General features: G+C 52.8%; 9 protein-coding genes across 9 annotated transcripts; 3 read left to right on the forward strand and 6 right to left on the reverse strand.

The window, feature by feature from the left end:
• Positions 1 to 584: 584 nt before the first annotated feature.
• J4E92_005629 (uncharacterized protein) lies at positions 585 to 2,744 on the forward strand (the record flags this gene model as incomplete). The annotated part of the gene is made up of 1 exon (XM_051497008.1): positions 585 to 2,744. The coding sequence occupies one exon, from the start codon at positions 585 to 587 to the stop codon at positions 2,742 to 2,744; it is 2,160 nt and encodes a 719-aa protein (XP_051352668.1).
• Positions 2,745 to 3,279: 535 nt separating this feature from the next.
• Positions 3,280 to 4,586, reverse strand: RMT1 (type I protein arginine N-methyltransferase Rmt1; the record flags this gene model as incomplete). Its single annotated transcript, XM_051497009.1, has 6 exons — positions 3,280 to 3,758; positions 3,807 to 4,138; positions 4,200 to 4,309; positions 4,368 to 4,387; positions 4,440 to 4,453; positions 4,510 to 4,586. The coding sequence occupies 6 exons, from the start codon at positions 4,584 to 4,586 to the stop codon at positions 3,280 to 3,282; spliced, it is 1,032 nt and encodes a 343-aa protein (XP_051352669.1).
• A 545-nt stretch (positions 4,587 to 5,131) lies between these two features.
• Positions 5,132 to 6,963, reverse strand: J4E92_005631 (uncharacterized protein; the record flags this gene model as incomplete). Its single annotated transcript, XM_051497010.1, has 5 exons — positions 5,132 to 5,178; positions 5,230 to 5,510; positions 5,557 to 5,668; positions 5,718 to 6,478; positions 6,527 to 6,963. The coding sequence occupies 5 exons, from the start codon at positions 6,961 to 6,963 to the stop codon at positions 5,132 to 5,134; spliced, it is 1,638 nt and encodes a 545-aa protein (XP_051352670.1).
• A 1,074-nt stretch (positions 6,964 to 8,037) lies between these two features.
• J4E92_005632 (uncharacterized protein) lies at positions 8,038 to 8,845 on the reverse strand (the record flags this gene model as incomplete). The annotated part of the gene is made up of 3 exons (XM_051497011.1): positions 8,038 to 8,594; positions 8,641 to 8,763; positions 8,815 to 8,845. 3 exons carry the CDS (start codon positions 8,843 to 8,845, stop codon positions 8,038 to 8,040), a joined length of 711 nt encoding a protein of 236 aa, XP_051352671.1.
• Positions 8,846 to 9,705: 860 nt separating this feature from the next.
• Positions 9,706 to 10,746, forward strand: J4E92_005633 (uncharacterized protein; the record flags this gene model as incomplete). Its single annotated transcript, XM_051497012.1, has 4 exons — positions 9,706 to 9,821; positions 9,875 to 10,383; positions 10,430 to 10,477; positions 10,535 to 10,746. 4 exons carry the CDS (start codon positions 9,706 to 9,708, stop codon positions 10,744 to 10,746), a joined length of 885 nt encoding a protein of 294 aa, XP_051352672.1.
• A 1,592-nt stretch (positions 10,747 to 12,338) lies between these two features.
• Positions 12,339 to 14,520, forward strand: J4E92_005634 (uncharacterized protein; the record flags this gene model as incomplete). The annotated part of the gene is made up of 4 exons (XM_051497013.1): positions 12,339 to 12,668; positions 12,728 to 12,967; positions 13,035 to 13,640; positions 13,690 to 14,520. The coding sequence occupies 4 exons, from the start codon at positions 12,339 to 12,341 to the stop codon at positions 14,518 to 14,520; spliced, it is 2,007 nt and encodes a 668-aa protein (XP_051352673.1).
• Positions 14,521 to 14,890: 370 nt separating this feature from the next.
• J4E92_005635 (uncharacterized protein) lies at positions 14,891 to 16,372 on the reverse strand (the record flags this gene model as incomplete). Its single annotated transcript, XM_051497014.1, has 3 exons — positions 14,891 to 15,472; positions 15,537 to 15,926; positions 15,974 to 16,372. 3 exons carry the CDS (start codon positions 16,370 to 16,372, stop codon positions 14,891 to 14,893), a joined length of 1,371 nt encoding a protein of 456 aa, XP_051352674.1.
• A 458-nt stretch (positions 16,373 to 16,830) lies between these two features.
• Positions 16,831 to 17,621, reverse strand: J4E92_005636 (uncharacterized protein; the record flags this gene model as incomplete). The annotated part of the gene is made up of 3 exons (XM_051497015.1): positions 16,831 to 17,261; positions 17,314 to 17,562; positions 17,618 to 17,621. 3 exons carry the CDS (start codon positions 17,619 to 17,621, stop codon positions 16,831 to 16,833), a joined length of 684 nt encoding a protein of 227 aa, XP_051352675.1.
• A 1,018-nt stretch (positions 17,622 to 18,639) lies between these two features.
• J4E92_005637 (uncharacterized protein) lies at positions 18,640 to 20,484 on the reverse strand (the record flags this gene model as incomplete). Its single annotated transcript, XM_051497016.1, has 4 exons — positions 18,640 to 19,721; positions 19,772 to 20,096; positions 20,158 to 20,193; positions 20,242 to 20,484. The coding sequence occupies 4 exons, from the start codon at positions 20,482 to 20,484 to the stop codon at positions 18,640 to 18,642; spliced, it is 1,686 nt and encodes a 561-aa protein (XP_051352676.1).
• Between the last annotated feature and the right edge of the window lie 838 nt (positions 20,485 to 21,322).

Below are 21,322 nucleotides of genomic sequence, written 5' to 3' on the forward strand. Positions count from 1 at the left end.
GGTCATCACCCGCATGGGAGCACCGGGACGGGGGCACACAAGCGTTGCGCTGATGTTACTTTGCTGCAGGTACCGCTCAATGTCTGTTGATATGAGAGATCCATCGAGAGTGTCGCAAAGACATACGTCTCAACAGCAATTGTAAGATATGTATTCGTGGACATTGTGCATCCAACCAGCCTCCACGGTATAGGAGGGACACAACAACAGCTACGCAGTGCGCTCTTTTACGTCAAATCATTTGTAACTACAGAAATGCTTCAAATGCAGCTCATATTCGATCCATATATGTAGAACTGCATATGAGATCCCTTCGACGGCTAGCGATCCGATACAGCGTTGAAGGCAGCAGGCTCCCACAATAACGGTGTTGGCCATGTGTTCGCAGCTCAAGGTGCAGAGCTCTCTTCCCAAAGCGGTTAAGCTCATCCCACTTAGCGCCAGTCATCGCTAGTGCCCCTCCCGCGGTACCGCGTCTCATTCGTGCTGCCTTGCCGACTTTACTTTCTTACTCTCGATCGTTCCCCAACCGACTCGACACAACGCTCGTTCGCACCCGCGCCCTACGTTCCCACACGCCCAATATGTCGGCAGCTCAGGTCGCAAGAGGACCGCGGATCAAAGGTCTGAGCGATCCCTACCACTATCAATCCAAAGCAACGCAACGAAGCAAGGCGCCCGTGGTGGCTGCCACCAAAACCGCGAAACGTACATACGCCTGCTGCGAGAAACCCGAGATAGATACTTCCGACAATGAAGTCTTGTGCTACAACTGCGGTGCTGTCCACGGCGAAAACAACATCGTCTCCGAGGTTACTTTTGGCGAAACTTCGGGCGGAGCAGCCATTGTCGAGGGTGGCTTCATCCACGCCAACCAGCGTCACGCGAATTCCATGGGCGGTACTATGCGGGGTCTGGAGGGTATGGGGAGCAGGGACCAGGCTGCGATGAATGGCAAGAACTCTATCGTAGCTCTAGGCGCATCTCTCAACCAGCGTGAGGCCGTCGTAGAACAGGCTTACAGCTGGTACAAGCTCGCCATGAACCACCGATTCATCCAGGGTCGCCGCATGAGGACCGTTGCCGCTGTCGCGATCTACATGGCAGCACGGAGACAACCCGAGAACACGCTCATGCTCATCGACCTGGCCGAAAAGATTCAGACCAACGTCTGGCAGCTCGGAGACACGTACAAACAGTTTCTGGAGATGCTGAAGGAGGACGATCCCGCACAGCTCGTGGGCACAAAAGCCGTCCAGGAGATCGAGCCGTTGATGCTGAAATACTGTCGGAAGCTCGAGTTTGGAGAGGATTCTCACAGGGTCGCCGACGACGCCTGTAGGGTCCTGAAGCGCATGAACCGGGACTGGATGGTGCAAGGTCGTCAGCCGGCTGGATTGTGTGGCGCCTGTATCATCATAGCCGCCCGCATGAACAACTTCCGCCGGACCATCCGAGAGGTCGTCTACGTTGTCAAGGTCGCCGACTCCACCATCACCTCCCGTCTATACGAATACAAGAGGACACAGAGCGCGGCTCTCACTGTCAACCAGTTCCGAGAGTTCGGGCCCCGTCTCAAGGTTAAGGCTCAGCCTCCTGCCATTTGGAGGCGCGCAGAGAAGGAAGAGCGAAGGGAAAAGAGGAAGCAACGAGCAATTGAGGGCGGCGACCCGGAGACCACAGAGAACCAGTCTGGAGATAGCGAGGCAGAAGCAGGCTCAGACACGGCACCAAAACGCACGAGCAAGAGGCGCAAGTCAAACGACGGTTCATCTCAGCCAGTTGCGACCCAGACGGAAGCTTCTGGTACACAGGATAGCGATCCATCCTCTGAGTTAGCGGCTCTTGACGGCAACACGGAGGCGGTCCTGGAGTCTGTTGTCAGTGCAGTCGAGGAAGTCGAGGCCGGTGAGACCATCGACCCAGACTTTGTCATGCCCAAGAAGCGTGGCCGACCACCAAAGAAGCCGCGAGTGCCTGTTGTCATCGCCGAAGAGGATCTCGAAATTGAGCACGAGCTTGAAGACGAAGTCACAAATACCATCAAGGACTGGGAGGGTATCTTCAAGGAAATCGCCAACAGCGAAGATCACGAGCTACTCAGGCGTTCGGGCTGGACAGCAGCAGAGATGGCCCGCGTCGCCGCCGACACCCGCGATGCCGTCCCCGTAAACACAGATCCTGAGATTGGTGAAGACGAGTTCAACGACGACCCCGACGTTGCCACCTGCATCCTCAACCCCGAGGAAGTCCGCCGCAAGGAAGCCATCTGGATCACAGAGAATGAACAATGGCTGCGCGACCAACAGACGAAGATGCTGCAAGCCGAACTCGAAGCCGCAGAGGACAAGCCCAAGAAACCCAAGCAAAAGCGCAAACACCACCAGATGGGCGATGGCAATGTTCTTGAGGGTCAGCCTGCAGCTAGTGCGGCGGACGCTGCCCACAAGATGCTCAAGAAGCGCGCCAAAGCGTTCAGTAACCACATCAACTACGACCGACTCAAGGAGCTATTCCCCGGCGGTCACCCTTCTGCGAGCCCATCTGTCAGCGGTCAGGGTGCTAGTTCAGCCTCCACCCCTCAAGCTGTTGTGCAGCAGCCTGCAGATGTCGACGCGGAAGGCGAGGAAGAGGAGGAGGAGGAAGAAGAAATGGAAGAGGTAGAGGAAGAAGAGGAACATTTGGAGCACAACTACTTGGAAGACGATGATGAAGGATTTGCTAACGAAAGCTACGACTACTAGAAGTATTGTTCGTGGTTCATTTTGGGAGTATTGAGAGGTTGGCGATTGGTTTTGCATTTACATGGCGAAAACTTTACAAGATATCACGACCTTGGTCGGCTATCTCTCACGAAGTATTGGAGCTTGCTTTTACGGCCGCGTTGGCTGGAAATTAGATGCGGAGTATCTTGGGGTTGAGACTTTGCATATATACCCCCGCTTGCGAGCGCAGCATAGCATCATGGCAACGGCGTTTAGCATTCATCAATGAACATTCAGATTAACATTCTTTGCTTTGGCACGTTCCAGTCCTGGCGCATATATCACGTTTCAAAGTCAGAGGCGACAGATATTGTTTGTAGGGGAGGAATTCCCAATGATAGATTGGTCCCTGCTTCGTAACTCGTTCACACATGCTCATGCTACCCTAAATTTTTGGTATGCGAATCCCTTGCCATAAAACGCCGAAAAAGTCTATCATGGAAGACACAGGGGCCTCATTTCCCGAACGGTGGTTGACGCCGTCCCAAACTGCACTCTACAAGCAAGAAACAAACTAGCACATCTTGTACTGTGACTCGCCTGATGCTTGCCTGTGCATGTCGTTCGCCTCGAGCTTGTAGGAGATGCTAATGTCCAAATCGCGGTGGTTCTTCTCGTTGGGCTTGTTCTCTAGTATGCCGCTGATGGTCTCGCCCTCCTCGACCGTCAGTACATCCTTCAGGTAGAAGACTGTCTGCTTCCAGTGGGTGTACTTGGTGTGGGGTCCGGTGGAGAAGCGGATGGGCTTGTGGCAGGCGGCGAACTCGATATCGAACCACGCGATGACGGCGTGGATGAAGTCGCTGCGGCGCGCCTTGAGCTCGTACGGTAACCGGAAAGCGAGGTCGGCGACGGTGCAGGTGTAAAGGTCAAGGGTGATGACGGGGGAGGGGTCGGTGACGACGGCCTTGATGTCGACGGTGTCGACGAGGGGCTCGGTGATGGCGGTGGCCTTGAGAGGAGAGTAGTCGAAGCCCCAGACGTTATCCCAGACTGTTCTGTTAGCATTGTTGCAGCAAATCAGAGCTTTGCTGTACTTACATCCAATCTTCTCCTCTTTGTACTCGCCATCCTCGATACCAGCCATGAAGATGGTAGCCTTGTCGGGGAAGATCAAGCCGTCCTTGACCAGGTACTTGTCGCGGGCGTAGAGAACGGTGTCCAACATGGACTCGTAGAGCAGGAAGTAGCCCATCCACTCGGATATTATTATGTCAACCTTGTCGAAGGGTAGGACGACCTCCTCCATCTTGCCCTGTAGCAGGGTGATCTTGTCCGACATGCCGTTAACCTCGACGATCTCCTTCGCCTTGTCGATGATGGTTGACATGTCAACACCAATGACGTGCTTTGCGCCAGCCTTTACGGCGAACCTATAGCCAGCATATCAGCGCGTGCTCGTGTGTGGTATGTAGGGGGGTGAGGAGCGCATACATGCTCAGGATGGATGTGCCGCATCCGACATCGAGGACGACCTTGTCCTTGAACAGGTGAGGGTTTTGGTAGATAGCGTCGCGGTAGCTCTTGGTTCGGACTTCATCTTTCTAAAGCGCATTGTTAGTCGTCGTAGTAAAGGTTAAGGGCAGGGAGGGGCAATCGTACCAGCATCTCCTCGTGGATACCTGTATTCGCGCATTAGTATCGTTCACCTCATCAGAGTGTACTTGTACGGACCATGGTGGTTGTAGCTACACAATACTGTTAGCGAAACTCTACGTGTATCTGGACCCTCAATGATGCCTACCTGTTGAAGTAATGCGCCTCAGAGTGCGCCATGCCCGTGAGGGGGTCCTTCTTTCCGGCTTCTTGCTGGTTCGCCATATTGAGAGTAGAGTGTGAGGAGAAGAGGAGGTGTGAGCGGTTGAAAGTAGAGGAAGAGAGACTGGCGTTGCTCCGGTCCAAGTAGGATAGGGAAATTTTGGTTTTGGTAGTACCAAGCACAGACTCGCTCGGTCCAGGGTCTCACCAGGGCAATCTCGGTGGGAAGCGGGGCATCTGAGACTTTGGACGCTAGGCCCAATGAGGCGTGACACGAAGAAGTTCACTTTTTTTGCGGTCGATCCCAAGGTTCATGCAACCAATTTTCTTTACCATTATGCTACTTGCGATAAATAAAGGCCAAGGCTTCAAGACAAATACAGCATCAAGAACAGCATAGTGTCAATTTGTAACATCCAATCAAAGAAAGTAGTGAGAGGGGTATATCGTGCCAAAAGCAGAGACCGCCCTCGTCGTTACGTCGTGAAAATTTTGGTTGCGTTATGTCGTAGGGTCGTTAATAGATTTTGATCGTAATGTCGTTATACATTAGAGAGTGTCGTACATTTTGGTCGAAAGGGATTGCTCTGTTGAGCTCGTCAGGAAGCCTACCGGACTCTCATGCGGTAAAAGTTTTCTTTGAACTGTTTCGCATCTAACTTATGTGTCAGCATCGGACACGTATAGGTGATGGGGATTTAAATACCTTCTGGTGAAGTAAAGCTCAACCGGTACTTGCCCGTAGGGCCTTTGGGTAGCCTGTAGCTATCACTGAAGACATACGGATGCAGCTTCTCAAACTGTATTGTTTCTGGACCGACGCGCTTCATCCAGTCACCGCGTCCGACATATGGCGTGACGAATGCCGTCCAGATAGGTATGTCTTTCATAGGCCCGCGACGAGCAGTAGCTTCGAACCGTACACAGCCCGAGTCCGTATCGTATTTGACGCGAAAGACGTGGAGATACTTGCCGTCAACAGTCTCACTAAGTATTGTCAGCATGGGACAAGAGGCTAGTGATAATCACTTACCCTGCAAACATAATCCTTTCTCCAGGCAGGAAAACATCCTCGAGCCCCTCTGCAATGGGGGTGTGGTCCTGGCGCTTCATAGCTATGGCGGTACAATAGAAAAGTACCATACCTGAAAGAACATTAGAGCGTGTTTGCAGGAGCGACTCAAATGTACCTACGTTCATATAGAGGGAAGCGTAGTCTAGCCCATAGGTCGAGTTGACCATCTTGACGATTTATGCGACAGAGCTGCAAGCACGATCCTGCGCGCCGTACTGCTAATGCGGTGATTGGGACCTGGTACCTCACACGGTCGCCGTTGTGATCCGTAGTAAGGAAGAGTATTCGTGCACGGTTGTCGTCGGTCCTCCAGTAAATTCTTATCCAGACCTCAGTTGCTTCGAACGGCAGTTCTAGGATCCTTTCAAAGCCATCGGTGTCTAACAGCTCAATCACTCTTGGTTCATCCCTCCCGAAGCACTCAGTAGGCTCCGAGGGGCTTTGAGATGGTGTGGAGCCGTGGCGTCCATCGAATATCTTCATTGCCCAGTGAGCGACTGGCTCTGAGTCCGTCGACTGGTTCGAGTAGGCCTGTGATGATGCGGACGAATACGTGGGCGACTGGGGGATCTCTGGCACTGGGGGAGGAATATACGGTATGTCCCCTATGCCTCCCCACGTTGGTGCAATATGAGATCGATGAGGTAGCGGTAGCGGGGCTGGCTGGTACCCGTACTGGGCTGCCGGATACGTGGGGTGTTGGTGTATCTTCGGTCTAGACACTTTGGGGGAAGGCGGTTTTGGTGTTCTAGCACCACTCTTCCCATTGCCATGCACTGAGAGCTTACTGAAGTAAGATTCAATCGGCGTTGGCTTTTGTTTCTTGAGCAGCCTGGATAGCGTGACTTTGAATTTAGCCAATGCGGCCTCATCCTCGTTTCTAGAACCCGTCAGCCATCCCGTTGAACATGTCGCCAATGTTACATACCCCTTCAGAGCGTCGTGCATGCACTGTAGATATGTCCTAACAATCTCGAATCTTTTGGGTAAAGACATGCCTTCCGCCGTGAAATCCGTAAGCGCATCTTCCCAGATGAGTGCGTACGGTGGTGTGCCGGGAAAAGCACCGGGCGCAGCGTGCCTGCTCTTCTTGGACCTGGTGAATATTTCTTGAACATCGTCAAGCGTGTGTCCTAAGCTCGGGAGGCAAACCTCCAGGTCCGTTCGTATGAAGCCTGCATATCTGCCATAGCGGGACGACTCCAGCGCCTCGTTCAGCTCAAGCAGAGCGTGCGATATGGCAAACAACTCTGCGATATGGCTCCTAACGTCTTTGCGATATTGGGGGATCTCGCTCTCGAAGGAGAGTAGGCCCGTTGCGGTCTCCTCAGCTTCCTTGGCGTAGTCGAGTAGTCGCCAGTCCATGACAGGTGCGTACCGGGGATAGATAGCCGAAGACAAAGATTTAGTCGCAACGCATGCTTTAGACGCCTGGGAATCGGCGGGGAAAGGGAAGAGAAATCGCTCAAGCGATGGCGCTACGAGATGAGCGTCTGGGGTAGACGTCTGGTGGCATGCGCGCTTGAGGAGGGTCGGCTCTTGACGTGTTTATGCAGCAGCACGCCGGTGAGAAACGCCAATGACCTATGCCGACAGAATCCCTTACCAAGCCTGCATGTAACCCGCGGTCTTCGCTTCCTCTTTCACACAATTTTTCTGTGCAATCAGTTTGGCCCCCAATCTTCTAGAGTTAGATTCTGTTAGTGTCGGCCAGCCTGCGGCATGCAATTGCGCTGCACCGCTGGGCAAGATGCTGTTCTGGACAGGCGGAGACGCCACCCCGATAGCTGCACGTCTGCGCTGTCAGTGGAAGATCATTCCTATCGTACTGGCTCGCAGCACAAAAAGTATCGAAATGTCCAGAGCTTTCGGCCTAATGACATCGTTGGTCTGCATGTCGGCGCCGCGGCATGGTGTTCTGCCTAACTCTCTCCACTATAGCATGGACTAGTCCTGCAATGTAAGCAATGATTGTTCAATGGTTGAGGAGACCTTCGAAGCCGCCACTCCGGATTGTGCGATGATATGCCTCTTGACAACTGTCAACCATGAGAGTATCGATGTGAAAGCCGCCACACTCGAGCTAAGCATCAATAACCGACTTAGATCATAAACAACAATCTGCTCACTCTCTCATGGTTTTGTGTGGAATGGTAGGAAGTGTCTTTCGAAAATGATGGGATAGACATGCAGATATATATGTATTGGACGAGACCAAGGCTGCGCCTCACTCTGTCCAAGCCACCACCGCAATGGGGCTGCAAGTCTCACCCATGAGCCCCTTTCGAGGCAACCATATAACTGAAGTTGAATGATTTGATTTGGTTGGTTACTAATGTGGGGCCATGACTTCTGCGGCATTGACGGCAAACCCTCGATCTTGGCAACGAGAGCCTACGCGCCCATACGCGTAGCAGCTGATGGTCCAGCATATGTCCATCACTTTCCAAGAGCCTTCAGCCTCTCGTCCACCAGCTTCGAAACCATCTTCTCCAGTATCGCGAATTCTCCATTCGATGACCCTTCGAAGTATCCAGCTACGCTCTTCTCGACGTATTTGCCGACTTGGTCGACCTCGACATTGACGTCCTCGCCCGGCTTCTTGCTTGCCGTGACGACTTTCTCTTGGGTATAAGCAATCAGCATGACCTCCCACCAGCCCTCAGGACCATCCTGCACCTTTGTGACCGTCAAGCTAGCCCCATCGATTGTGACGTAACCCTTCTCGACTATGTATCGCAGGACCGATGTATCGCGAGGCTTGAACCGGAAGGTAAGGGCGTTGCCGTCCGGTGTTACCGACTCGATGGTGGCGATGGTGTCGACATGTCCTTGCACGAAGTGACCGCCCATGCGTGTGTTGGCAGAGACCGCGCGCTCTAGGTTGACATTCGAGCCCTCCTTCAGCGACCCCAAGTTTGTCCGTCGGAGGGTTTCGGGAGCGCATCCGATCTTGAACGATGACTTGGTGAATTCCGTGACGGTGAGACAGGTGCCTGGTTGGATTAGACCACGAGGTGAAGTATAGTAGTGCCAACGTACCATTGACGCTGATACTGTCGCCCAGATGGGCGTCACCCAGTATGTCCTCACATCCGGAGATGGTCAACGATGTGCCGCCGCCTCCCGAGGCCGTCTGGTCGAGCTTCTCAAGGGCGGCAACAGCTAGCCATCGTCAGCCGAGCCGCGCATAGAATAAATTGCATCATAGCTTACTGCCAATGGTTTCAACGAGACCAGTAAACATGGTGGGGTGGGTAATTGGAGAGAGAAACTTGGTGGGGTTCTGCAGCTAGCGATGAGCCTCGGATCACCGAACTGGAGCTAGCCCATCGTCGGGAATAGGTATGCCGTGAAAGCATTCCGTTGCCCGGCACATGTCGTGATTCTACATACACCACATCCAAATGGCAAGCATGCTGCTGAGAAGCTCGAGACGCGCTTTCCAGGCGACGTTGACATGTTCACGGTCCAATTGGGCACGACCCAGCCATGTTCGACGGCTAGCAACTGAGGCATCGAATGCAGATGCATCCAACCTGCCTCTAGCTGGCATCAAAGTGCTTGACATGACAAGAGTACTTGCCGGAGTGAGTCATGAATAATGAACTTTCGAGAAACTCGACTGACTTCCAGTAGCCATATTGCACACAAATATTGGGTGATCTTGGGTATGCGATGGATGACCCTGTACGGCCCAGCCGAGGTTGGCGAGATCAAAGACTCAGAAATTGACATTGTGTTAGAGCAGACGTGATCAAGATTGAACATCCGACAAGAGGAGGTGAGCAAGACGAAATCTCAAGTTCAAAGGTTGCCTTTCAAACTGATTGATTTGGCCAGATGACACACGAGCATGGGGACCGCCTTACGCGAAGTACACCGAAAACCAAGAAGGACCAGGAGAGAGTGCTTACTACTTGGGTGTCAGTTTAACACCCCTATCACGGCTCTTTCGTGGCTCACGGGTAATAGGTCAACCGTAACAAACGATCGATAGGCCTGTCCTTCCAGCACCCAGCTGGTGTAGACATCTTGCATCGCCTGGTGAAAGAATGCGATGTTCTTGTCGAGAACTATCTTCCAGGATCTCTAGCAAAGTACGCTATGGACTATGACACCGTGTCAAAGATCAACCCCGGTATCATCTACGCCAGTATCACAGGTTACGGCCAGACAGGCCCCTACAGAAACAGAGCAGGTTACGACGTCATGGTTGAAGCGTACATCCCCCCACTCATCTTTCTAACACCATGTCAATGCTAATACAAACCAGCGAATTTGGCCTAATGCACATCACCGGAACCCGCGATGGCCCACCCGTCAAGGTCGGTGTAGCAGTAACCGATCTGACAACCGGTCTCTACACCTCCAACTCCATCATGGCAGCTCTCTTCCGGCGCCTCAGAAACCCAAAATCCAAGGGCCAACACATCGACGTCGCGTTATCAGACTGCCAAGTTGCCACCCTGGCCAATATTGCCAGCTCCACTCTTATTAGCGGAAAACGCGACACTGGACGCTGGGGAACTTCGCATCCATCGATTGTACCGTACAAGGCGTTCAAGACGGCGGATGGAGATATCTTACTGGGAGGTGGAAACGATAGGTTGTATGGAGTCTTGTGCAACAGGTTGGAAAGGCCCGAATGGATTCTCGATGAGAGGTTCAAAACGAACGCGTTGAGGGTGCAGCATAGGGACGAATTAGAGGAGTTGATTGAGACGGAGACGAAGAAGAAGACTACCCAGGAACTGCTCGACGTGCTTGAGGGAAGTGGCATGCGTAAGTACCAACGGTATGCCTTGGAGTTCTTAGCTAACAATTCCAGCGTACGCTGCTATCAACGATGTTCAGGATACATTGAACCACGAACACGGTATTTATATTATCCCTGCCGGAATAAGTGTTTCTTATCGATGCTAATCTGGAGTAGTCCTCGCAAGAGACATGGTCAAAGAGATAGACCACCCGGCATGTGGACCGATTAAACTAGTCAACACGCCCGTGAAATGGTCAGACTCAACTCCAGGCATACGACTACCTCCACCCACACTAGGCCAGCATACGGACGAGATACTCGGTGATACATTGGGGATGAGTAAGGAGGAAGTGGCGAATTTACGCAGTGAAGGTGTCGTTGCATAACCTATACCCATTCCTTCAACTCAGGTCTTGGGTCCAACACGCCATAGTCAATATCTAGAAACGAAGCCTTTTGAGGAATGTATTCCAAGCCAAATCTGTTCTTGAGTTCAGTCCCAAATATCCTGTCAAAGGAATTGTATTCTCCCGAACAACCCATCTCCAGTTGAACGAATCTGTTGATGTGATCGTTACGCGTCCCCTTAGGTACCTCTAAAACCAATGAGAAATCATCACCTTCTGTCCAATTGTTGATGATGAGTTGGGGTTCAGACCAAATCGAAATTTGAAGGGGTTTGCGATAGACGGTAGCTTGATCAGTGAGACCAGGCTGGATCGGGTTGAATTGGGACGCAATATGATACCCACGTGCTGGTTTGTTATCGCAATTTCGATCCTCCATTATCTTGTGTACTTTCCACAGCTGCATGAGGGCAACCTGGTGACGTTCTTCTCCTGGAAAAGTCCTTACTAAGCGGTCGTTTGGGTGGTCCCCGGCTGGATCTTGGAAGCCATCAGGGAGCACGAGGAATTCGCGGGGTTCAGACTGGGCGTACAGCCACTCAAAAAAGCCATCAAAGAGTGGGTCTGTAGTTCTTTCCTCCAAGGGCAGTCCAAACATCTCAAACACAGGGTATTTCGCCGTTCCTTGCATTGATAAAGATATCCAGTGTTGATGCGTAGTAGACCATTTCGGTGTCGAAGTGTTGTTTATTATAGCTGAAATGTTGGCAAGAGGCTCAACAAAAACACGTGGTGCGTATACAGTTGTGAAGACAAACAGACGGAAGTGTGACCGGATTATGGCTTCTGTCTGGGGCTTTGGCCATTCGTCGGGCGAGTCAATTTGGTCAAGATCATAGCCGCCAGGGTAGGTCCGTTGAAAGTTCAAATGACAATGCTTGCCGGTAGACATATAGGCCAATACCAACAGGTACAGGTCGATGACAGCCTCCACCTCTTGAAACCAAGTTGCGGCTGGGATTGAGGGACAGCCTGGCGGCACTTCAGTCTCATTCTGAACAGCCTCGAAGAAGTCTTTTGAAGGGTAGAAAGAATAGTCGCCCCGTACGTGGTCGTAATGGCAGCATGATTCCCAGGGTATACGCTTCAAGCGGATAGCAAGCAGTGCATCGTCAACTGCTACTGGACAGGGTCTCTGGTGCAGCAGGTAGAAAGCATGAGGTTTGCAGTTGTCGTCGACAACTTGCTTGAAACGGCGCGAGATGCGTCTGTACTTGAGCAATTCTGGCAGGGTGGTGCTACACTCGGCGATGCAGAGAAGTATTTCGGCTGGGAGGTTGTCCATAGTGGAGGAAATGAATTTGCACTATTTTAGGTTGGGGGCTAGTAGGTTGTAAAGTAGAGTAGGTCGAGACTAAAGGGCGAGCTTCTTTGTACTCCGCATCCCCGCGCGATCGCATGGCTTACGTCACCGCGTTTCATGAGCGACGCGACGGTTGTCCAGGGCAACGGCGTTCTGGCCATGTTGACCGACACGGGCGCGTGCACGAGCGGCTCCACATGCATCTGGTACACCAACGTCGACTGACATTTTGCCTGCATCGCCAAACCAGAAACAAAACATAGTCACAATGGAGCCGCCACCACGACCCTCGAGTTCGCTTTTCGATGTCTTTCTGCGCCTGCGCCCTTCCAACTCGGGAAGTGCGCGCTTCCTCAGCGTCGAAGAGAGCGAGAACCATCATCCAACTCATATTACAATACAACCGCCAACCCAAGATAAACGCAAGCGCGCTGTTGAACGGTTCGCTTTCACGCAAGTCTTCGAGGAGGATGCGCGGCAAATGGATCTGTTCAAGGGCACTGGTGTAGTTCCCATGATTGAGGGCGTCATGGGCGCGCCAGGCCACCACGGCCGAGATGGACTTCTTGCAACGCTGGGTTGCACTGGCTCTGGAAAGGTATGCATCTCTTGAACGAAGCCTGCAAGTCTGCGTCTCACATGTTAATGCGCTCACAGAGTCACACGATCCTTGGCACCAAATCCCAGCGCGGCCTCGTTCAGATGACACTGGACGTCATTTTCCAAGCATGCGACGAGCAGCTCGTACAATCCCTCTATGGCGCCCCGGCGTACTCCTCGCTCGCAAATGCAGATGTGTCAGAAGCACAAATGTACACTGCGACCGCATACATCGAAAATATGTATGGCGACAACAACCAGTCGGGTCGCTATTCACGAGCGCAAACCCCCGTGGCAGTAAGTCCAACCCCATTTGATACTGGAGAATGCAGAACTTGAGGAACGCGTGCTAACAAAACGATAGGATTGTAGTATATTCTCCACAGGAAGCACATACAAGTCAAACAAAATGCCACGTCCGTCTACACTCCCACAATCACCCTCGGTAGCCGATATCCAGATACCTACAGACCCGAGCGCAGAATACGCAATCGTCATGTCAATGTACGAAGTCTACAACGACCGCATCTTCGACCTGTTGAGCGGAAACGCCTTGAAGAACAAACAGCCAAACGTGAAGCGCAGGGCGCTCCTCTTCAAGAGCACCGAGAAGAGTCCAGACCGAAAGGTCGTCGCTGGCCTCACCAAGATCATATGCGGAAGCTTCGAGGAAGCTATGATGGTGCTGGAAACAGGTCTCATGGAGCGCAAGGTCACTGGCACTGGAAGCAATGCTGTGAGCTCGCGGAGTCATGGCTTTTTTCACATTGAGATCAAGAAGAGAGACGCAGAACGCCAAGATCCATGGTCCAGCAGTAACCTTACCATCGTCGACCTGGCAGGTTCAGAGCGTGCCCGAAATGCTAAGACCGCGGGTGAGACGCTTGCGGAAGCTGGCAAGATCAACGAGTCCCTCATGTATCTGGGTCAGTGCATGCAGATGCAGTCTGACAACCAAGGAGGTTCAAAGGTGCGTGTACCCGCCCATCTCATCGTTTCTTCAACTAACATGCTCTCAGAACATTGTGCCCTTCCGCCAGTGCAAACTCACGGAGCTCCTCTTCTCGAATTCGTTCCCTGCCTCCGCCCGTCAAGCACAATCGCACCGTCAGCCTCAAAAATCCATCATGGTCGTAACGGCAGATCCCAAAGGCGACTACAACGCCACGTCGCAGATTCTCCGCTACTCCGCCCTCGCTCGCGAGGTCACCGTGCCACGAATGCCATCCACCTCCGACACAATTGGTGTACCACTCAAGCGCCCTGGTACAGCCTCCTCGGGACGCGCGACCCCTTCAGGCCGCACGACGCCATCGGTTGTAATCGAAGAGCTTGAATATGCCAACGCCGAAATCGCACGCCTTACCTCGGAAATCGAAATCTTCGCTCTGCGCCTCACCGAGGAGACAGCTCGCAGGAAAGCAGCTGAATCTTCCTGGGCCGCAGCCGAAGACCACATGGTAGACCTCGAGCAAGAGATCCGCGACGAATGCTATCTCGAGATGGAAGCTGCCGTCGAGCAAGAACGCCGAAGATGGCAGACGGCCCTAGACAACGAACAAGACAACCAGCAAGCACACATCGACTCCAAGATCGACGTCGTCATCCGAGCGACCAAGGCACAGATGAAGCAAGAGATCAAGGTGTACGAAGACCCCGACCCAGAACTCCGCGACAGGGTCGACGAACTGGAGCGAGAAAACGAGATGCTGCGGGCCAGATTAGAGGCCAGTGAGCGCGAGACGATGCAGCGATCCGCGAGTCCGATCAAGAAGATGAGGATTCTGAAGAGCAAGAAGTGGCAAGATCCTGAAAGCACGTTGGGGGGATACGGCATCGACGATGAATGAGTGACGACGTTAATGGCTTCGTAATGAGGTTATGCACGGGTTGGCGTTCTGGATTAATATGGCTGTTTTAGGCCCGGTTCTTGCTTAGCTATACTTCTCGAGATACCACGCTTTCTGTTTAATTTTGCTGGATAATACAAAGGACCTTCTTTCACCTGAACTATTCAATTGCAGCTTGACTGACCATAACGCTAACTTGTATTACTGTATGCATGCTTCTCGAGCTTCACTTTCGCTGCGTCAAGAGGTCCCTTAGTGAAGGTTGCTCTTTGCCCTTGGTGAAAGCGACCAAGCGCTCCACGTCCTCGCTATCCATATCCGATAGCTCATCATCACCGGCATCCTTAGCAGAGGCATCTACAGCAGCATCCTAAACTACTTTCTGTCCATCTCCCATGCCATCCAGTGTGCCATCAGCGCCCAGCCCTGTCCCGTCCCCCTGGTAACTATGGCTGAACACCTCAAAGTTGTCGTCGACAAGCCAATTGAGATCTTCACTTTCTGGGCGTAGCGTTCGTGCGAGACCGTTGCCGGCTTTGGGGTAATGTGCGGGTGGGTCGGTGTCGTAGCCGTCGTCTTCTTCGTACTGGTTGCCTGCCAGATCTATCGTTGTGCGCGGCTGGTGGCTGCTCTCGCCGAGAAGTTGTGCTTCTGCAGCATCCATCTCGGAGTGCGAATGTGATGAGAACTGCGGTGTATGACTCGTTGTTGTGTGGCCGTTTGGAGTTGAGGATATTTGTCCGAGATTAAAGGATGGTGGGGGTTGGTAGTTGGTGTAGTGTTGGGTGGATAAGGGCTGTTGTTGCGGCGTTTCTGACTTGATGGCTGAGGTCTCGGGTACAAGGCTCTTTACGTTCGGAGGGAATATGGGTAGTTCTGGATGTCGGATCGTAGCAGTCAGGAGGAGGCCAACTAGCTGATTTTGTGGGAGGGTATTGAAGTATGCGCGTTTCTGCAGAAGTTAGTATACCAAGTCCTGGCAAAGATGCCCGTTTTGAGCGATCGCGTGGACCTACCTCATCTATAGTCAGATCCTCCGCAGCGATCAGATCCTGTGCGCCGTCTACGACAGACTGCTTGGCCCGTATACATGGTCCACACAGCCACTCCTTCTCCAGCACTGTGACGACCTCATTGTCGATGGGCGGGTTATGGCAGTACTGGTGATACGCGGTACTACACGCATCACAAAATACTATCCGGTTGTTTGACGGGTCGGTCTCTCTGTGACAGGTCTTGCACTTCGCAGCAAGTAGCGTCTTGGTGGACTTCCTCCGCTTCACCCCCTTGGCCGGCTCTGGAATGACGGGTACAAATGTGACGGGCTTGTTGACGCTTCGGCCGGACTTGGTTTGTGTGGGTAGTGGGGTGTACGAGTCTGAGACGTCCGAGTCGTCGTTGTCGTTCTACATCATGTCAGCACACAGTCGCAGAGCACTCCACAGCGACTGACATTGCTCTCCTCGTCGCTATCAGATCGCTTCCGCTTGCCGCCTCTACCTCCACGTCCTCCGCGACCGCGACCGCGTCCCCTTCCTCGCCCTCTACCAGAGCCGCGACCAGATGAAGGGCCCGACGGTGATGCGCCGACTTCCGTCTTCAGTCCACTTGGTGTGCTAACTCGTCCCCCTCTTCCTCTACGCCCCGTACTCGCTGCTGGCGGGGGCGTCGGCAGTTTGTCGCTAGTCACGTAACTCTGCAAGATCTCTGCCCGCTTCGCCTCAAAGGCAGCACTGCCGGCGGCATGGCCGTTCTTCCCTTGGATGCGTTCGAGAATCGCTGCCGTAGATGCCGAGTATTGGCCGAAGTTGGGGCTTCCAGCAGCGCCGCTGGTCGTAGGGAAGGTAGACATTTGCGACGACCATGCAGTGGGTGCTGCCGACTGCGGTTCTGCATGTGGATGCGGAGGTGCGGACATAGTGGCTGCGCCGCCGATCGCAGTTGGCGCGCCATTGCCAGCGCTAGATTCGTCGTTCGGTGGGTTGGGCGGGTTCATCCTGCTCTAGCTAGTCCCGCGACTGTAGCTACGTAGCTAAGAATGACGCGATTATGTTTGTGGAGCAAGTAGATGGCATGCTGCAGGTTGACAATCAATTCGTGAGAGGCCGCGGTTCTGGCCTAGCTTGACGCTAGCGCGAGTAAGAAAGCGCATTGCATCACTGGTCGCTGTTGCTTCTACACCATCTGAGCATCCATCTATTCCTAGGTAAACATGATATTTGCCTTCTTGATTTGCGCCGGATCCTAACATGACTCTATCTTGATGTTCGACTATACAACAGTCATCATCTCCCCTCTTTCAGTCTCGGACTATGCCCTAGAAGCCTCGTACGATATATCCCTCCTAGACGCCGTCTCGCCCGGCGTCATCATCTCAATTTCCGACTCCGATTTACCGGCCTTGACATACTTCTGCTTGCCCATGGTATTGCCTAGCGCAGGGAAGCACAGTCCCGGGTGGAATACTGTTTGCGCCGCCACCGTAATCGCAATCATCACGCCCTCTAGTATGATGAACTCAGTCTCGTTACGCATGAGTTCACCTCCCCAGCCTCCGAGCAGTTCAGGAATGCGATACACGCATCGAACGAATATAGCGGTGTATGCGACTACAACGGCACCGCAGAAGAATCGGAAGCGTCGGTTTGACCAGAGCCTGAGCGCCGAAGCAGAGAGCTGATCGCGACGGTGGTAGGTGCGGATACTGTACTCCAGTACGAGGAGACCAAATATCACCAGTACTATTCGGTTGTCAGCTAATTTTCATGGTAAAGCATGCGAGTTCGAACGTACCAACGACCTGCCAGATAATACCCGCAATCATGAGGTCCGTCCCGACGTCTCCAATGCTCTCGCCCGGGTCTGCCGTGGCCGCCAGCGCGCCACCCGCACTCTGCATAACCAACGAAGAGATGTCGCAAGCGATGAAGATATACGTGTACCAATTCGGTCGGACTCTGCTCCATTCCTCGCCAAACTGGATGACTACATGCTTAAGTGTCAAATAGATACCAGCAGCCAAGAAGGCAGGCGCAAAGATGACTGCCTCAACTGTTAGCAACAGTTTCTTCCCAAGCCAAAAGGCACATTTGCTTACGCATGACAATCTGAATAATGAATCCAGTATTGTCCCAGGGATTCCTATTGAGCATAATTCTGCCAATGTACCCAAGGCATTCAGCCAAACAGCCCAGTCCAACGCCGATCATATAAGTCCATGTCTTGTGGCGGATACCAAAGTAAAGCTGAGCGATGAGGGCGAGCCCGAAGAAACCCGCAAAAAAAGTGTTGGCTGCGAGGTTTGGTGTATAACCATAAATCGTAGCATCAACTGGACACTCAGGCGAGACATCAATGCAGAGTTCGGTGTCGCCCATTGTTATCGTTTTGGTATGTAGAAGTCGATGTAAAAGTAGGCTTGTCTTGTCGAATAGCTGGAGCGTTCAAGAAAGAGTTTAAGATGAGCATGCCTTGAATGACACATTCATCTACTCATATATGTACTACTCGAGATGCACACACAATCAAGGTGGCTTGCACTGCCATTATCATACTCATCCATCATCGCCTGTTTCTGTACGCACTGCTTGCAATTCTAAATCAGGAGTCGCATGTCGAGTCGCGTATGCCCAATATGGACCATCTTGCGACGCGGGGCGTATGTCGCAGACATCCCTGCTCCACTTTTCGGAGGGTTATGGCTTGGGGCTTCGTCTCTGCCTATGGAAATGATGGCTGAGCTGAACTCGCACGTTTGCCTTAGGGTAGTCGGGAGGCCTAACGGGCCGTGGCGCAGGCGAAGCAACCTTCGTCCGTCTCAGGTCAGCTTACGTTGATCAACTTTCCGCTCTATAGCCAAGGCTGAGGCTTGACAAGGTTCTAAATCCTTATAGGGCGTCAGGCGAGACATCCAACGCGTCCTTCGTATAAGATCACAGTAACGCGTGTGCGTCGGTGTAGGCGACCAAATGGCTTTCACTCTAAGATGACTCGCTGTTCTATGTGAGCATACGACAGACAGATTCACAAGGGACGAGAAATAATTGAATGGTTCCTTAATTCGGAGTGATTATGTGCAGTTATGTACGGTAGTCGCTATATACTACAGCTTGTGGCTGCTCATCGACCATATACATCATAGTTATGGGCGTTGATCAGCGCCATACCCTCTTTCCTGTATGTGTCCGGCTCCAAGTAACTGGTGACATTGGCGTCGAAGACCATGTCCATTGGGTTGGCGTTATCGTACGGAGCCCACATGGCCTCTGTTCCGTTGTAGTCGTACGTCTCCCTCCATGCATTGGGGTCAAGGTCGTGGATGAAGCTGACCCAGTTGCTGTTCATGAACCTGGAAAGATCGCGGTAGCTCTCTGTCTTGTTCTCGAACGGAGGAGCGGCAGCAGGCAGGTAGCCGACACCCTGTAGGTTGAGGAACACGAAAGAAACCTCCTGGAAATGTGTGACACCGACTGCGGCGGGAAGGCCAGCCGGGATGGCGTTGAAACGGTAGCAGTATGCAGAAACGTTGGCAGCAGCCCATGTCTCGCAGGTCAACCTGCGGTTGGCGATGAAGACCTGATCACCAAAGTAGGACGCTGAGCGGCGATACTCCGGTCCCCATTCAGGGCCCAGCGTGAGGTTGCCCAAGCTTTGAATCACGTTGACCGAAGGATCGTTAAGGTACGCTGCAAGTAGTTGCTCAGTCAGGTTAGCAGGGACTTCGTCTGCCATGATGAAGGTGCGAAGAACCTCGGTGGAGTTCACAGGCGCAGGGCTGAAGGCTGAGCCCTCATCCGAGTTGGCACCCGAAATGATTGGGACATGAACGAACTCGCCTGTGTTCAGCTGGAGCGAAGTGCGCTTCTGGATGAAGTCACCATCCAGACAAGGCATGAAATTCGTGATGTTGAAAGTCGGGGTTGTCGTGTTGAGTGCAGTGTTGAGCTGCTCTGCGGGCAGCTGGCGGAGGCATTCGAGTGGGCTGGTGGTGTTTGCACAATTTGTTCGGCGAGTGAGCTCGTTGTACATGTTGGCGTATCCTACTGCTGGGTCGGGAAGACGGCCGAAGTTAACAGGGTTACCACTCTGCAAGATAGCACCACGGAAGAGCTTGTCATCACGTCCACTGTAGGCTGTCAAGTGGAAGCCAACAGACGCTCCACCAGCGCTCTCGCCGTATATGGTAACTTTCTCTGGGTCACCTGTTTTCTGTCAATTCATGGGCTTCAAGTGTCCCAATAGAAAAACGTACCTCCAAAAGCTTCAATGTTCTCCTGTACCCATTGCAGTGCCAGGCGTTGATCCCTCAGGCCGAGATTGAGGTTGCCAGTGTCCCTGACTTCTTCACTTCCACTCAGGAAACCCCAGGCAGATAGTCGGTAGTTGATGGTAACACCAATGATGGGCTTTCCAATCTTCCGGGCGTTCTCCACGGTGAAGGACATGTTGTAGCGCTGATCGATACCTCCTCCTTGGAAGAAACCGCCTCCATGGATCCAGAATGCGACTGGAAGCTTGTCCTCTGCACTGCATCCTGCCGGGCGGATAACGTTCAGGTACAGGCAGTCTTCCGATATCTAACATAAGGAAACCAGGTCAGTGCATCCGAACTGGCTATCTAGTTTGTTCGAAACTTACCGGGTAGTTCCATTGATCAGACCCATATCCGTAGCACTGCAAAGTCTGTTAGCCATGTGTTATACGTCAGGCAAAGGTATGTACCTCAGTAGAGTACTGCGTCGCCGGCTTTGATTCATCCCAAGTAGCATTGAGGCTGACAGGGTTTCTGAAGCGAAGACTCCCAACGGGCGGTTGAGCATACGGAATACCCAAGAAGAAGTCCTGATCATATTCGGCAGAGTGTGTGCCGACATAGGTTCCGTTCTTCGTCTGAGCGGTGGGCGTAGCAGCTTCGGAAGCTGCTAGGCCGAGGAACAGCGCGGCCGCTAGAGAGTTGCGCAACATCTTGACAAGCGATGACAGATGGGATCAAGCCCAAGCAATCGGTAACCTCAGCCATGCTTTATAGTGACAAGCCTTAGCTCGCTGTCGCTCGGTGGCCTCGTCTCGGGGGATAAAGTTCGTGTCGTCCAGCGCGACTAGACATCTGCCGCTCCGTCCTTGAATCCGGGGTATGACGGTTTTGCACGCCAAAAATGAAAATGGTCCGAACCGAGGATGGAGTTTTGCGGGGATCATGACATCGTGACGCTCGTTGGTTTTCTCGGGAGGTGGAGAAGCACGCACGATCAGGTTTGCTATTGGACAGATGCGACCCGATGTTTACCCGCAGACCTCCAGATGCCTCTTAGTGTGGCAATCTGGGCGATGCTGTGGGGTGCAGGAAAGGCACACCCCAACGGCATTTCTGAGTCTGGGGCTCAGACTAACCCCGGTGTTTTGGCCCCCAGAAATCCTCTCCTTCCCACTTTGATCACGGAACACGATACACGGGATCGTTGAGATACTCTCATGGCATTGAGTGGAGACGCACGTACTAAATGCGCAGTAAGTACTGCTATGCATACACAAGACAAAAGGCCTACAAATGCCTTCGGCAATTCCATCGGAGACACTACGGCATTCTACCATCGGAACAGGCATCCGCTCCATGAGGCTCTTCTACCGACTCAGCTTTCTGTCCTATCGCCAAGGTTCCTTACTCGGTAGTATTGGTAATTGTGGTGCGCATCGCGATTCACACAGAATCGGCCTCACCCGAACTGTCTTAGTCCTTTCTCTTCATTTCGGGTTGCGAGAATTTTGTCGCCGCGACAACTCCATTCGGTCTGCCATCTGCGGT

This window comes from Alternaria infectoria (assembly GCF_024043175.1).
Source record: "Alternaria infectoria strain BMP 0036 chromosome Unknown scaffold_8, whole genome shotgun sequence".
Lineage (NCBI taxonomy): Eukaryota > Fungi > Ascomycota > Dothideomycetes > Pleosporales > Pleosporaceae > Alternaria > Alternaria infectoria.